At 44.9% G+C, this 17,254-nt stretch overlaps 2 protein-coding genes across 2 annotated transcripts in view; one reads left to right on the plus strand and one right to left on the minus strand.

The window, feature by feature from the left end:
• The window catches only part of MED12L (mediator complex subunit 12L), a 138,717-nt gene that overhangs the window by 95,915 nt on the left and 25,548 nt on the right, over positions 1-17,254 (minus strand). Inside the window, exons 11-15 of the mRNA XM_074833278.1 lie at positions 16,461-16,592; positions 15,260-15,386; positions 13,587-13,801; positions 12,359-12,463; positions 11,181-11,357 (exon numbers count right to left, since the gene is read on the minus strand). Coding sequence (XP_074689379.1) covers positions 11,181-11,357; positions 12,359-12,463; positions 13,587-13,801; positions 15,260-15,386; positions 16,461-16,592 — 756 coding nt within the window. The remainder of the gene's footprint in view (positions 1-11,180; positions 11,358-12,358; positions 12,464-13,586; positions 13,802-15,259; positions 15,387-16,460; positions 16,593-17,254) is intronic.
• On the plus strand, positions 6,652-10,155 carry GPR171 (G protein-coupled receptor 171). Its single transcript, XM_074834449.1, has 2 exons — positions 6,652-6,735; positions 8,428-10,155. The coding sequence occupies exon 2, from the start codon at positions 8,474-8,476 to the stop codon at positions 9,449-9,451; it is 978 nt and encodes a 325-aa protein (XP_074690550.1). The 5' UTR covers positions 6,652-6,735; positions 8,428-8,473; the 3' UTR covers positions 9,452-10,155.

Consider the following 17,254-nt stretch of genomic DNA (forward strand, 5'->3'; position numbering starts at 1 on the left):
AACTGAGACTTCACAGGCTCTTCCCTCCAAGCAAGGGAAACAGCCTGTTGAGGAAGGGAATCTGTTGCTTTGTGGGAGATTTTTTTGTCGTTTATGGCAAAAAATCTTTAGTTCCTTACATGGCATGGCGTGGTATTTGCTATGTAAATCTAAGTAATTGCAGCTGTGAAAGCACACTGTCATGCAGAGATGGAAACACTTCCATAGTATATATAACTTTTTAATTACTTCACAAGCTTTGAAAAAAATTATTTATATTGCAAAATGGTTTCCTCACCCCATCAGATTACTGATATTAGAATGACTAAAATCTACATACAGGCACCCAGGGGAAAGAATGCTGACCAACACACTTTTGAAGAAGTGACATTAAATTTCTAGCTTTTGGTTTGCTTTGAAAAAAATCTTCCTCCAATAGCTTCACTAGTCAGAAAACACTTCTGTGACCCCGGCCGTACTGCAACCTGCCACCCTCTGCGTGACAAGTCTCAAATAACACCATTATCAAAGCAAGCATCCACACCATGTCCCCAGCCTTGCTCTTCACTTTGCTGTATGAACCCGGACCGAAACATGTGGGGCCAATTTTGTTTTGCACTGGGTAAGTGAATTCTTTCCCACCTTTCCCAGTGCACCACGCCCTGGATAAACCTAGCCAGCTCCTCGGACACCAGACGTCCTGTGGTTGCACTAAGTACCAGCTCTTGCCTTGCCCACCCCCCACCTGGAGGAACCTCCCCAGACTTCCTGCAGTGAAGGTTATGGGTAACCCAGGGCCAGTCCCCCGCTGCAGCTCATCCTCCTGACGTACCCATGACTCCCTCCCCGGCACCACAGGAACAAGACACTGGCGTTGGTCTGTTTCTCTTTGGAGAGGCAGGTTATCCACGTGGAGAGGGATCTCTTGCAAAGGTGTGGTGCCCCAGAAAGAACCAGCCTGCATCATGGGCTGCCCCAAGACAGCAAACACACGCCTTTGAGTTGCCGTGCTCACACATTGCAGCCTCTCTCCCCCAGGCCACTCCCTTGTAAGGAAACATTGTTCCACTGTTCAAAACCCTGAGATAGCACCCAGGTAGGGTGGCATAAAGCTGCTTCCAAAAGCCCATAAACATCTCCCATTTTAAACTATGCATCACCTCATAAACCACCCTGGCCCTTAGCAACAGCACCCAGCAGCCGCCTCAACATGGCCCTGCACAAATGACAGGGCTGCAGTTACCATGCAATGGGTTGTTCATGCCAATATCGGGGTGTAAGGCTTCAAAACAGACCATTTCCTCTAAGCACTACTTCAGGACTACGGTAGAGCACAGTAAGCACTACTTCAGGACAGAAAGCTCACTCCACAACTGCCTCAACACATAAAAAAATTCTGGTTGTGCAGAAATCATCAATAAGACTCTCACATAGTTTAATTTTGCAGGGTGTCATCTCAAAAAGTGACCTGTATTGTAAAAAAACAACAAAACCAACTTACCAAAGAGGGGGCAAATGTCAGTTTAATCTACCTAACAAGGGCACACAGTCACAACCAGCCGATGTAACGAGGGAGCACCCCTTGTATTTGCTAACTTTAACACAGAAGGGACGGGAAGGAAGGGCTACTTTCCCTCTGCCAACACCCTCACACATATTCTCCCATCCCAGCCCAATAAATAAGCACTTTATTCTTTTTATGAGAAATCTTCACTAGCACGTCCAACAATCATCACTTCAGGGCACTGCACACCTGTAAAAGGCTGTTCAAACAATTAAAACTAAATAGTGGTAACTGATGGAGGGCAACGGGGCAGGCCGAGGAGCCGCTGGCTGTCTGACAGGAGGGGGGGTGCTCTGCTGCCAGGCAATGACACACACCCCCAGGACAGGGTCACCTACCCCCAGTTCACACACAGGCAGGGCAGACCCCCCCTACACTGAACACACCTGATGCTCTGAAATAAATACACGAAGCAGTTTTCAACAGAAATAGTTATTTCTGCTCAGAATTTGTAACTCCCCTGTGCCAAGATCACTCCTATTTTTCATTTACAATGCAGACATTACAATAGGACAAAAAATTTTAATCTGTCAATGAAAGTCATGACAAGCAGTAAGAGTAAATACTAAGCTTCCTAGTTTGTACATGTTTGCACGTGAAAAAAACTTCTTGGCGACATGATTAAAGCATGGCAAAGACACCACTCAGACTGCTCCTGAGAGACATACCTCAGCACCAGAACACGACTGTGACAGCCGCACACAGAAAGAGAGGAGAACTCTCCCAGGACTCATTTGTGCCATCTGCTCATTACTGCGCCACTGACAGCGACTCTGAACACTTCCCTCACAACTGAAGATAAGCTGAAAGAAAATCAACTGTTTGCAAGTGTCTTCTGGTCTTTTTCCTGTCTACCATCATGTAAATGATACAAAATCATGATAAAAGCAGGGCTTCCCATCAGTTCTGTCTCATAGATTGACTCCATCTGGCTTGTACAGGCACATAAACACACACGAAAGAAACCAAAACTCAAAATAAAATCTCAAACTTTCGGTGCCTTTAACAGCACATTTATACAGGGCAAATCCTGGGAGAGCCACATCCCTCCCGCAAGCAATCCACCCCAAAACATCCTTCGGCTCTGGCGATCTGCCCGGGTCGGGAGGAGGAACTGGGCTCTGCCTGCACTGACACCACTCCCACCAGGGCCTGATCCTGCTCTCAGGCTGGACCCTTCTCCTGGGAGAGGGGAGGCCTCCTGCACCCCCAGCACCCTCCCACGCCGCAGGGAACTGACAGTTACCTTCCCCCACCTAAGTGTGGGTGAAATTTCTCCCAGTTTTCTCCCACTGCACCCAAGGCTGGGAAATCTGACAGAGTCCACGTGGGCACGATGTGCAAATCAGCCTTACTTTTGGAACTGCACAGAAAGCAGGCTCAGAAACCTTATATAAAGGAATCGGTAACCCTCAGCTTGACAACCTTCCTGATTTAAAAGAGACAGGGATAGGAATGACAGATTCAAACATCAGCTTCCTACCAGCTGGATGAACAGGTTGTTCTATATTTTCCTGATGTAAAGAGAGGCGCTCACACAGAGCCCTGAACACCCATGCCGGGCCAGTGCTCGCTAACACTGCATGTTCCCCAGGACTGAAGGCCAGGAACACACAATGAAAACAAGGGGCTCAGAGACATCACCTCACCGTAAGCTGCAGAAATAAGGACAAACATTCTGTAAATGCACACTCACATGCAATCCTCCAGTACAAAATTAAAGAAAACTGTCCTTTTAAATTTAACTGCGCCCCTTATAGTGCATCTTTAATTAGCTTTAATCCCGAATAAATCCCACGGGACACTTATCTGTGGAGCCCTAAGTAAATAACCCCTGAGGCTGTTACCTGAAATAAAGACTCTCAAAACCAAGATTAGTTTGGAGAGGAAATATTGCTTTATTCTGGGCAGGGTGCTAGGTGGAAAACATCCATAATCAAGCACACCACAGCAAAGAACTTCAAAGCATTTACACACTCCAAACTACATGATTGCATGTTTACTGTAATGATTATTGGTTACTTACTTATCACCTCTATCCCTCACTGTTAGTAACATACTCGCTCCAATTTAAAGTTACAGTGGGTTTTTAATTTTCTGTGCAAGCTCAAAGGGTGAGGAGCTTTATTCGGGAAGGGGTCTTCAAAGCAGTGGGTGTGATTCTTACGACTATAATGAGGCTAGTTCTTCCAAAGGACAGTCTAATCTCTAATTAAACTAATTTATATTAAACAATTTTAACAAGCTTCCATGTTCCAGGATGTTTCGCCTCTTCAAGGACGGTAGCTCCTGATTAGAGGTTCCTTACTAATTATGGTTGACTGTGTGAGGAACAGACTGACCTAGCTGATGCGTCCAATCTGTCCTTGTATTTGATGAGAAACATTTGTACAGACAATGATACGTACTATGTGTCCTTGGGCACGATGGGAAACAGTTATATGGCCCACAGTTCCCCAGTAAACAATACATTCTTTCCTGTGGACAGCAAGCACATAAAATTTAAGCAACTCTGAACAAGGCCTCCTGTTCAGGGTAACGAGGTGACCTGCTGAAGGGGGAGGACAAAACACACAGCGGCATCTCCCGGGGGGGATCCTCAGCCAAGGCGAGTCCTAGCGCACCCCAAGCCCACGCTGGCGCTGTCACGCGTCGTCACACGAAGTGTTTCATCCCTGAGGAGCAGAGCCCGGCCGGGCAGATGCCTGCTCCCCCCCACACGGCCCCAGTGCTCCCCACACACAGTTCACAGCTCCCAAGAGCTGAACCCCAGGCGCGGAGACCCCGCAAGGACTCTGAGGTACATCCAAACTCACTCCCCTTCCACCCCGGCTGCTCTCGGCCCCTGCCCCTTGTCCCAGCTCCCCCGCGGGTAAGGCAGCCCGCAGCCCTCCGCGGCCAGCCCCAGCTCGCTCCCTCAGCGGGGCCAGAGTCCCAGGCTCCCCCTTCCCGGGGCACCAGTGCCGGTGGCAGGCGCTGGGCTGGACCACGCCTGCAGTGGAGGGTGCTCGGAAGGGGAAAAAAGGGTTAAAGCCTACTAACGGCAGAGCTTCAGAAAACCTCTGGAAACTTCCTGGAGGTGAAACCTTTCTCCAGGTGAACGTGCGAAATGTGGAGAGGTATCAGAAGTGATCCTGATACAAGGACCACCCACATACGGCTTTGGTGCGCCCAACTCAAAGCACAAGGCACCTGATGCGCTCTTAAAGGTCATCAGATTTAGGGGTTTTTTTAGGTTTAGATGCTATTTTTTCTAGCTTTGTTCCCAGAAATTATTTAATCATTTTGGCTGAATTCCCACCCACAACAGCACCCCTCCCCTTCCTTGCACCACACCCCAGTCCCAGGAGTCAGCCTCAGCAGCCGTGCACCACGGAGAATTGCAAATCACAAGTCAAAAATTCAGCAAAGCTTAAACCACCAAAAAGAGGGCTTTATGATAAGAAGCGCTTAGCAACTTTAATTACAGCAAAATCTACCATCTGCATCTGTAATTTATGAACTAAAATGGCCTTTCAAATTAGACATCTAGACAGGGGAAGAGGATGACACCAAACCGCAATAAAAACAGGATTATGACTCAATAGATTCACATTCTCATGTTTCTTCTCCTCCCAAAACACATCTGTAAGAAGCATAGACCATTTCTCAGTAAAGGTCTACCTAACCACCACCTTGTCTTTTTAGACCTGGGAAAGTTTTCTGAGCTGTAAACTGACTCTATAGAAAACGGGAGACACACACACAGAGGAAAAAAAAAAAAAACAACTGAATGTTATGTTTCAAGTATAAAGAAAAAAAAAGAAGAAAAATACAAGTATGGAAAGATCACTTTTTCATGATGAGCGTAACACCATAAAACTAACTCATGTTTGCTCAAAACTGAACACAGGATCATTCCAGATTATGAAGCTCTGCAAACATTTCAACAAACGTGGTCTGAACTTCAAGCTTATGACTAAACTTAAAACCAGACGTTCGTAATTTGTTTCTTCACAAAGCTCTGGTACACAATTTGTAAATTCCTGTGGATTCTCAACTACAACAAAGTGCTAACATTTTGGGGTTTTAGTACCGTTGTCAGTCTCTCCGCCCCCTAGCCGGTGTTAAGAGAGTTTCTCCTGGTTTAAAACCAAAAAAACCCCAATTTAATTATAAACATTTCCCCTATATCCCCAATGTGTCATTTTTATTTTTAATAGTGCTTGGCAAATGTCCAAAGGTTTAGAATTTTAATTGCTATCAGTAGAATCCCTATGTGCCTTTAAATCTGCGAATTAGGTTGCAACTCTAAAAATACCTGGAATTTCATGCAGGAATATTGTAATGAATGAGGGTAAGCTCCATTGCAAACCCCTGATTCCAGAGAGATTTTAAATGTAAGACAGGGAGCGGGGCGGAAGAGAGTTTCAGATTTTTAAAAACAAAAGCAAAGAAACGGCCACTGACACCACACATCTACAGCCCCAGGTCAAGAGTCTGGAACTCACCCGATAAAGTTTTAGGGACTACGTGAAAAAGGCCACATGCCAGGGCTGACCAAACCACACCTGTCTTGTCACCCTTGCACATGTGAACACACAATAAATATTTAAATGTAAATCTTTGGGTTTGAAGTTAGGAGGAGAGAGCGAAGATGGCGCTGCCCTCAGGCCCACCGGCCATCCGCCACCTTACGGCACTGTCATCGTCCCTGGTGGCTCCCTCACGCTGATGGGCCAAGCGACTCCGAGCATCCTCCCCACAAAAACATGCTTTGAATTGCAAGACTCGTAATAATCCACGCCACTGGCCCCATTGACATGTCTAACGCAGCTCGTCCACAGGCATTTTTGTCCCCATCGCTCTTCGCTTGGTCCCGGGCAGCGGGTGGGGAAGGGCACTGCCCCGTGCCCACCTCCTGCCCACCGCCACACCAGAAGCAGGAAAGAGAGGTCTCTCGGGGCGTTCCGTGAACGCCTACGGTTTTCTGTTACCTCTCTCTTAGGTAACTTCCACACGGTTTAGTTATTTGAACGCCAGTTTGAACTACGTCAATCAGCACGTTTAAAAACCACAGACGTGTTTTAAAAAACCAGCAGACACAGCCAGAGGAAAAGATTAACACGCTACCGGGCTGCCAGAGCAGTCGCCGAGAGCCACCAGAGCTGCGCAGACTAATGCTCAGAAGAGCCCAGAGGCCACTAAGACAGGTACGTGCTGTCAGTCTTTGTCCCAGCCTATCTAGACCTGCCTGAAATGGTCACTGGGGCCAGCCGCGCGGAGGGCAGGCGCAAGCACCCAGCCCAGCAGCCTGTGCTTTGCCTGTAGCCAGCTTTGCCTGGCCGCGGCGGTGTGGCACCCCTGGAGGCCCCAGTTCCGCAGGATTTCAGGGCTCCGTTTGCCGAGGAGGAGCGGGGCTGCGCAGTGCGCGGCGCAGGAAGCTCCCAGGGCCTCCGGACCGTGGCGGTGAGCCCCGCAGCCCCGCTCGCTCCTCGCCTACCCTCACCCAGCGGAGCCGAGCTCAGTCTGGGCGCGTGTTTTCAAGACAACAGCGACTGCCCGCAGAAAGCCAACTGCAAGAAACAAACTGCTTTTTCCCCCGTTTTAAATCATTGGAGTATCTGCAATCATTTTGGTTTACAGATTATGCACACCTGCATAAATATTTTACGGCAGAAAACAAATGTGCAAATGCAGTAGTTCTCTTATACTGTATATTAAAATTAGGAACAATATCATGAAATAAGAGTGCTGCAGTCTAATGCCATTCATGACATAAATGTACTGGTTTTCATTCCAAGAAATTCTAACAAATGTGCCTCCCTTCCCACAGACATTCCATGCAGCAGTCTGACAGCATAGCAGACAAAACCAGGAAAACACCTCAGTCAGGGAGTAGTATATTTAGTTAAAGTAAGACCAAAATCTACTTTTCTTCCCTCTAACTTCTAGTGAAGCCTAAAAAGTGAGCAAAATTATTTAATAGCTGCTTCTTTCAAAATGTGCTTTTTCTAAAGGCTTCATAAAAATATGCGATTAATTTCTCCTCTGTTCAAGTAGGAAGAGAGAACAGTTCACAGAAACTCAGGACTGATTAGAACTATTTGCTCATCTGTATATTGGTTTGATAGTGCCTTAACTTCAAAACTCCTAATACATTTTTATAGAACAAGAATGCTACAAATATTACATTTTTTTAGCATTGTTTCAATTGTCCAAAAGTTACGAGGTTTTAGTATGACCAGCTTTAGTATTAACCAGATCCTTAAACAGATTCAAACATTCTTCTTTGGTGTTTTGGTTGGTTGGGGCAGGGGGGATTGAACCAAACACTCAGAAGAACTGCTCTAGTGGAAAAGTTTCTCAGAAGTCTGTATGCTTTCTAGAACAAATCCTAACACATTTCCAACCTTTTCCAACATGAGAACAAAGCCTTCCTGAGTAAAGGGGGCCTACAAGAAAGCTGCAGAGGGACTTTCTACAAGGGCATGTAGAGATAGGATGAGGGGTAATGGTTTTAAACTGACAGAGGGGAGATTTAGATGAGATCTAAAGAAGAAATTCTTCCCTGTGAGGGGGGTGAGGCCCTGGCACAGGTTGCCCAGAGAAGCTGTGGCTGCCCCCTCCCTGGAAGGGTTCAAGGCCAGGTTGGACGGGGCTTTGGGCAACCTGGGCTAGTGGAAGGTGGCCCTGCCCGGGGCAGGGGGTTGGGACTGGATGGGCTTTAAGGTCCAAACCATTCCAGGATTCTATGATCTGTGAAGTAGCGTGAAGAGAGAGAAAACTATTTCTTCCCAATTGCATTCTTTCCATGAAATTAATCAGACAAAATCCTCAGAGAATAACTAGTGTTGCTCAGGAATAGTTGATGTCACTGATGTTTGTCTTGGTTCATTCTGCAGGTTCTTGATATCTCCTAGCAGCAAAACCAACTTGCACAAGTTTACAATGTCAAGCAATGTTTCACATTGCCAGCTCGGTGAAAAAATGGAAGCTTTTACCTATTTTTACTACTTGATTTTTCTGATGGGATTTATTGGAAGCTGTTTTGCACTATGGGCATTCACACAAAAAAATCAGAAACAGAAGTGTATGAGCATCTACTTAATTAACCTCTTAACGGCAGATTTTTTGTTGACTTTGGCATTGCCAGTAAAGATTATTGTTGACTTAGGAGTTGCGTCCTGGAAACTGAGAATATTCCACTGTCAAGTTACAGCCTGCTTCATCTACCTGAACATGTATTTATCCATTACATTTTTGGGATTTGTAAGCATGGATCGTTGCCTTCAGTTAATGCACAGTTCTAAGACCTACCGCATTCAAGAGCCTGGCTTTGCCAAGATGCTGTCTGCAGTCGTATGGGCAATGGTTCTCCTCGTAACGGTGCCCAACATGGCTATTCCAATAAAGATCATTGAAGAAAGACCTGGTGCGGGATGCATCGATTTCAAAACAAAATTTGGAAGAGACTGGCACGTGTTTACGAATTTCATATGCACAGCAATATTCCTGAATTTTTCAGCTGTGATACTGATTTCCAATTTCCTTGTTGTCAGACAACTCTACCGAAACAAATACAGCGAGAGTTACGCCAATGTGAAGAAAGCCCTCATCAACATCCTGCTCGTAACTGCAGGCTACCTACTGTGCTTTGTCCCGTACCACATTGTCCGTATCCCCTACACCTTGAGCCAGAGCGATACCATAACCAGCTGCTCCCTGAAACAAGCTCTCTTCAAAGCTAAAGAATCCACCTTGCTCTTTGCAGTATCAAACCTCTGCTTCGACCCTATTCTGTATTACCATCTGTCCAAATCATTCAGACTGAAATTTAGCGAGACTTTTGCAGCACCCAAAGAGGCAAAGGTTTTCACAGAGGAAGAGGAACAACACAGAAGTGAAGAGCAGATGCAGAAGTGCTGATTCTGAAATACATCAGGAGAGCACAGGCCCATGCTACAACCAGCAACTGCGAGCACGGCTACGGTGGCCAACAAGGCCCCTGCTGAGCACAGCTACCGTGGCCAGCAACGCTCCTGCTGAGCCGTAAGCCCAAGCAGAAAGGAAAAGCTTGAGCAGTACCAATGGCTTTGTTACACGTTCACAGAGTGGGTTGGAACTAGCAGAACGCTTTTTCAGAAACAGCTCAGTGTACCAGGGATGACCCACCAGGGACTGGCAACGCTTCGGAACGCAACGTGCTCAGACTCAATCATACCTTGTACTTATTTATGGTAAAAACACCTGAACTCACCTTTTCTAAGTTAAAGATGGTATACTTACTATATTAAATGACTTGGTACAATCAAGTGAAGAGATTATTTAATAGCGGCTCTTCAGCTGCAAAGTTTTCACATATACAATTAACCCAAAAGACTTTAGAGGGCATTATTTACTCCAGAAAGTGATTTTAAGCTGCACTGATTAAAAATTATTGTATCTGCTTACATCACACCTGCAGTTTTTATAAATTTCTTGTTCTTGCCAAGTTCCACTGCCTCTCCTTGCTGCTGCTTCAATGAATATGAAAAAAGCTAACATGTTATTACCCAGAAAATTCAAAGAAATTTTAAAATTAAGATAAAGAGTAAGTATAAATATCCACTGTGTTCTCTTTGCTTGTGTTTTTATAATATTCTAATTTACAATTACTTCCAAAAAATAATGCATATATAGAATAATCAGTAATCAAAATTTAAAAATCAATTTGCACAGGAAAAATCCAGATACCTGGATTAGCTCCATCTGTAAATCAAAAACATTTCAGAAACAAAACCAAATCAAGTTCTCTTTTTTCTGATCCTTAAAATGGGTAAAGTATGAGACAAACTTTAAGCAAGCATTCTAACCTGTCCTGAACAGAAATAGCTCATTCAGTATTCTCATATCAATTCACCTGCAATAAGTCAGAAGCCAAACTTTGTGAAGTAAGAAATTTAAAGCAAAGAAAACCCAGGTTATCACATCAGACTCTCACATGACACTTCCTGTGTTGACAGGATTTAGTATTGTTAAAAAGTTATCATTGTTGTTTAAAAAAAAAAAATTCTCAAGTAGATACATTCCAGTTCGAGGCTTGCTCAGTACTTAGGCCCTTTTTCCAGCACAGCAGAAAGTATGAGTCATCATCTGAATGAGGGTTTGGGGTCTGGAATGTTCTTCGTGGGGCTTTCTTCAGTTCCCATGAGCCCACAGACACACACAGCAGCACCAGCTGCCAAAAATCCATGCTAGAAAGAGCGAGGAGTGGGTGGGAGGAAATAATACCATTCTGTCCCCTACACATCTCAGAACTATTTCTTTCAGATATTTTGTTATTCATCCATCTGCCCAACTACAGTATCAAATTTTCTATTTAGCAAACTCTTATTAGACCCTGGAACATGGTGGCTTTACTGTGGTGCCTGCCTCCCTAACCCAAGCCAGTCAGCCCACATTATGACACCCTCATGCGTTCTCCCAGCGAACCCCCCTCCACTAGAGCAGAGCTGCCGGCGCGCTGGCAGCCACGGCGCCAGGCGACGCGGGCAGCGGCCCTTGGGCAGAGCTCACACAGCCCAGCGAACTTCAGACAGCCGACTTCTGCTGCTTTAACTGCCCTGCTGTCCCATCAGGCAGTACCGTTACACACGCAAGCGCAGGGGCCACTCACCAGAGGTATGGGGAAATGTGTTGCATACTGCAAATGGCGAAGAAGGTCGTAATTGGATGGAAAAATCAGTTCTCTCAGTCTTTCCCTCTTGACTGACTTCTCGCTGGTAACTGAAATTCTTCTATCCAAAGAAGAGTTCACATTCTCACACGACTCTCCAGGCATCGGAGAAAAAATCTAAGTCATGTAAAACAAACGTTTAAGGTAAGTGTAACCTCTAGCTTTCGAAATTCAGCAATTGCATTCAGAGATTTTGTTCTTGCTTACAGTTACTTTTTAGACATCTGAGGGTTCTCAAAGATAGACAGAGCAAGGGCAATTGTAATCAAGCCTGAAACTTAAGATACATGTACACATCAGATCTCTATGCAAACCTCCACTGTTATTAGACAAGTTTTAAATTAGCAGTATTCAGTCAGGAAGAAAGGCATTACAAATTCAAACTCCACGCTTCTTATGCTGCTGTGACACACAAACCACAATGAGGTGTTCCAGTGATTGAGGGAAAATAATGAAAAGGGTGAAGCAGGAGGTGACAAGACGCTGCAGGCACGCATGGACATGCTTGAAACCACCAACACGCCAGATGTCAGACAGAAACAGGGGCGCCAATATCACGCAAGAGGGTCTGCACCGACAGGCCTGGGCAGAGGAGTCCATGCGGATGTAGGACAAGGCCCAGTCCACAGGAAGATACCAGGAGATTCAAGACTAATGCAGAATCAGGCTAAGAGCAAGGAAAAAGAGAGGGGGAAACACATGTGGAAGACAGAGCCGAAACACAGAGCAGTCACTGGAAAAAGCAAATGGTATCGGGGGGGTTCCTCAATGTCACAGAAGCGGATAGCTCTGAGTATTTATTCGTGCCTAACTGTAATACGCAGCACTCTGAAGATGCCAGGGCAAGGGGTGGAAGGGAAGGAGGCAGAGGAGTGTGCGAACACACAGGCGGAGAAGCAGGGGACGCAGGGAGGAGCAGCAAGCTGTCACATGGCAGGGATGCAGAGAACGGAGGCCATGTGCTGCCACAGGAGATGGCAGGGACCGGACACCAAAGGACATCGGCTGTGGGGGGAAGCAGCAAGGTGGTGCCAGGGGCACGGAGAGACACTCCACGAGAAGCGCAGGCAGCAGGCACAGGCATCAAAGGCATGCAGAAAATTGAAAGTTAAACCTACTGGAAATTCCGAACCAAAATCTGCCTTAAAGTCACTCTTGTCTACATCATCAAAAATACCAGCAGTTCCCGAGTCAATGCCCATGTGTTCCATAATACTATGATCCTAATAATTGCCAGAGAGAAAAACAAATATCAGTTACATTTTATTGAAGACCCATTTCACTGCTCACAGGTAAACCCAAACACTCCACCTATTTAAGAGTTAAGAAAAAAGTATTAATGGTAAGTTTTCAGATCTCGAATTTTAAATCTTTAGGATAAGCATTAATTCACAGAAGTATTTCTCAAGCTTAAATCCCCAAAAGCACAGAAAAGGGCAGGAGCCAAAGGGGGAAACAAAACTTTACAGCATACTCCTGTGAGCAATTCTGCTCCAGGGACACCTACAGAAGAGGAAGCCAACTCTTGTACCTTCCCATGATTTATTTCTTACTTTGTTGTACCACAAAAGGCAACTTGTAGAAACCCCCTATATTTCAGGGCAAATTTGGCCATGAGACCAAGGTAAGAGATATACAAAAGAAACTACAAAGACGTGTAAGAGGATGATGCTTCAGCTGCCCACAGGCTCCACGTGGACCGTGCAGCAGAACAACAGGCTACACCTCATCACACGAGTACACACGTGGTCTGCAGTCTTGAGGTTAGAACAGCCTTCCTCCTGCAGTAGTTTCAGAAAAGGTTACGAACTGCTCATCTGGTGGAAGCCTCGGGATTGCCCCTGGACGGTGCAGGTACGAGCCGTGAGGTTTGGCCCCGCAGCCCGCGAGCTCCCCACCACCCAGCAGCAGAGGACAGGGCTGCACAGCGCTTGGCCTGCGCAGGGCCAACAAGCCCCACGCTACGGAGAGGACAAGGGGCTTACTCCAGGCTCCCCGCGGACTCCTCCTGCTTACTGCTCTCCCTTCCCTCAGCTGAAGCACCTCTGCAAATAAGTTTTTCCACTGGTACATTCAGAAGTCTACATTGTGCCTTTCTGTTTGTCCCAAGTTATTCAGATCACCAGATAACTGTCAGGTCAGTGTATCTGCACCAAACCAGCAATATTTACAGCTATATACATGAATGAAGCTCATGGATCACTTTCAGTCTTCTCAAAGAGAGAGAGACAAGGAGACACAGATTAAAAAACTTAGTATCTCGCATCTGAAATACTATCTATGTGTGAAAATCTATGTTTAACAAAACAGAGTACCACACGCGGGAGAAACAGCATGAAGGGTTACCTCCAGTTTCACATCATGATCCTTAGAATAGTGTTCATCCACAGTTTCCCCATTAGGTGAACGTGGTCTAGTAGTTGCAGTGATTGACAAGTCTCCACGTGATATTAAAGTGCACATGTACGCATCATGGGAGAAAACATCGTGCCGAGTGAATTCAGAAAAAAGCAGCACCAAATTCACAAACTCTGTCTTCTCATGGTCGCTATTTGGGTCAGCTACCCAAAAAAGAAAAAAGTTAGACTGTAGTTTCAACTACCTAAATTGCAAACTCCAGAAAATTACGTTTAAAGGCCTACTAGAAATGTCTCAGGCACCCTGCACAGGTTTCTCTTTGTCTCACAGAACAACCCGTTTCCCATCTAATCAGCATGTTTTCGCTTTGCTGTCAGCTCCAGACACAGGACAGACTTCAGACAGCAGGGGATTCCAGAGCATCCTACCCCATACTCACCTGCCCCAGCTGCAGGGTGTCAGCAGTTAAGCACAATGTTCATGAACTTCTAAAAATTGAAGAGGGGGGAAGAGGGCGAGGACATTCCTTGTGTAAAGAAAAATTAAAGCTGAAGCTCTGGGTTGTAACAGACCACCCAACAGTTGTCCTTCCCTCCCAAATTACGTTACTACAGTAAATGTCACAGTCTTATCTATAGTACTTTTGTATTTATAACAGAAAACCCCTTAAAATATTTTCAAAGAACTCAAGATTTCTGCATGCCAGGCCTCCAAGATGTAAAAGCAATATTTTATTAAATCTTGATAGTGTATTTTATCTATTAAATGTGCTCATGCACATCAGCAAAAAGTTTATTAAAATAAATGCATGTTATTTTGCCAGTGCCAAAGCACTAAGAAATACAACATATAAAATTTTGTTATTAAGTTTTCGTTGCCCAGCTGCTCTCCCTACCCTGCCTCACAGAGCTACCCAGGTGCAGAAGGACGATACCGCATTTGAAACAAGCACGTCAGAAACACAAGTCTAAATAACACAAATAGTTTGGGTGGCTTATTAAAACCAGGGTCACCACTGGAACGAAAACAGGGCACTGCCAATACCTCAGAGTCTGTAACAAATTTTTAAGAAGTTTCTCCTTTTTCGGATGTTGAGATTTTTCAGTATCATGTTTCGAACCACTTAAAATCCCCTTTACTTTAAGGGCACTAGAAAAAAAAAAATGCTCTAACTAGCAGTACTTAAGATACCATAAACAGAAGCTACAGTATCAGGCAGTTTTATTAGACCAAGACATTTCATAGAGCAACCTACAGTGAACAAAGATCCTTTTTTCAATCCACCTGTTTGTCAGCTAACAGCTTTTGATTTTATCACTTGTGTGTAATTTCCAAGTCAGCCACTTCGAATGTGGATGTGTCAAAAAGAGGCGAGTGTTAAATATGCACAGAGTGCAAGGAATTTCCTCCAAATTTCTTACAGCTTAAACAGAAATAAACATAGGTTCTGCCAATTTTCCTTTTGTGAAAAGAAAGACATAAAAATCACAGAAAGATCCTGTAACGAGGCAGGAGATTGAAAAAAAAAATGTGCGTATGAAAATAGAGCAGGTTATCACAGAAACTGTGAACCATGCACAACAGCAACAGTAACTTCAGCAGCCAGACAGCAGACCAGTTGCTTCTGACCTACTTTGGAATATAAATTAGTTAATACTCACATAATGAGGGAGCTTGTGTATCTAAAAACCTTAGTAGGACATTCTGAAAAACAGGAAGACTGGAACCTGTCAAGGAGGCTGAAGACAGAGACTCCTTTTCATCTAGGACTTCAGATTCACCACATCTCTGCACAGTCAGATAAAAAATAAAAGGCATGTATCTACACACAAATGCATATAACATTCCACAATTTGCATCTGAGGCAACCATACGTGTGATTGTTTCCTACCTCTTCATAAAATCCAGACTTGCTCTAGAACGACAGGTTTTTCCCATTACCTAGTTTGGTTATTTCTAAGGTGGTTTATTTAATCACTTTGGATTACTTATTGAAAAGGAATGTCTGAGACATGTACCATCATCTGCAACGACATGGTTTCATATAAAAGCAAAAATTGAAGATACAGAACTTCCAGGACCAACGTGAATACAAAAGGTACCTCCTCTCATTTGTGTACGTTACACTACAGACAGTAATAACCAGGGAGTTACTGAGGGGATTTCGGTGGGAGTGAGGCAAAAAGCAGCATGATGATGTGGTGCCAAAGCAGAGCGGCTCTGGGAAGGGAGCATCTTCCTGCACCTCTGTGCACTGTCTGTACATCTGTCTGCAGAGACGCACCTCAGAGCACACTCTCACCTGTCTGTGCCTGCAGCCAGGCCGGACGGGAACCCTGCGTCACCTTCCTGGGGGCAAAACCCGAGGCCAGGAGAACCCCCACGCTGTGCGGATGTGGGGAGGCCAAGGCAGGGCACGTTTCATTTGCCCTGAAAACAAAGGAGTCCTACAGAATGCCACATTTAAAGTGACACTCAAATTTTGCCTCAAAACAGATCTTAGTTTTGGAACGTTCCCAGAGGTCCCTGCCAGGCAAACAGCCCTGACCCACCGGCCAGACCCACAGCCCCCTTCTTAAGGGACTCCACGGAAGTCAAACCCTTCAGACAGACAGACATAAATCAGCTAATACAAACCATTCTGAGTCAGGTTGTAACTTCTTCTTTTAAATAGAAGGCTTTTTCATTTTAAATTTATCTAGAATTTAAAAACTGTAGATTGATAACAAAAATCCCCGGTGCTCCAAATGCCATCAAACCTGCTTGTTTTGTAATGAGTAGAGATTAAGGTGATGTTTCCTTGGAAATATCTTACTTTTTAGGCGTACTGTTTGCACTATTCTGGAAGTAGAAATAACTTACTTCTGCTTCAATTTCCGCTTGTCTCTTCTCCAGGAGCTTGGCTACGGCCATGGCCCTGTGCTTACCGGACCTTTTACAGCTCACAGCCCACTCACAAAGCAGCGTTACCACAGCCTCGTCGTTTGGGGCTACCTGTTCAGTGAAGAACAAAGACAGAAACGCATTTCACCCATTGCCAGTGGGTTTAGTTCTGAGCAAACAGCAGCAGCCAGAGTTCTGGGGGATGAAGACAAAAGCCACTTTTTATTCTTTAGTACGGACAGATGCACACATTTGCTTTATTCACAGTGTTTTCAAATTAAATATAATCTGGAAGCCAGAGAGGGCAATCTCAGTTTTCACACTGCTGATACTCAAATCAAAATTTTCCTTTATCATAATGTTGCTTCACAAAACCAGAAAAGGGTGATCTGCTTTATGAGAGAGAAACAGGAAAAGCACACCACACAGCCTCTCGAGCCAATCAACCACACAGAATTTACACTTTCCTTACTTTAAGTCTTCCAAACCTCCTTCATCTCTTTCCAGACCATTACTTGCATCCCACTGATGCATTAAAAAAACAAAACAAAACACCCCAACCTCTAAAGGTATAGCTATCAGAAAACCAAGGCCAAAAAACTCCCTGAAAACTCAATTTATTTCTGACCTAACACAGACATTTTTAAGAAGCGGCACGTCTTCAGAAAATCTGGATATAATCCAGAAAAATAGGATATAGTACGCTTCTACCTATTGAGTGTTCAGCCAATCTCCGTTTCCACTAACACCCACATTTTGGAAGTACTTTTTTC

Source organism: Strix aluco, chromosome 9, assembly GCF_031877795.1.
Source record: "Strix aluco isolate bStrAlu1 chromosome 9, bStrAlu1.hap1, whole genome shotgun sequence".
Taxonomy (NCBI): domain Eukaryota; kingdom Metazoa; phylum Chordata; class Aves; order Strigiformes; family Strigidae; genus Strix; species Strix aluco.

Coding starts and splice junctions, on each gene's coding strand:
- GPR171 (XM_074834449.1), top strand. CDS start 8,474: ATGTCAAGCAATGTTTCACATTGCCAGCTCGGTGAAAAAATGGAAGCT.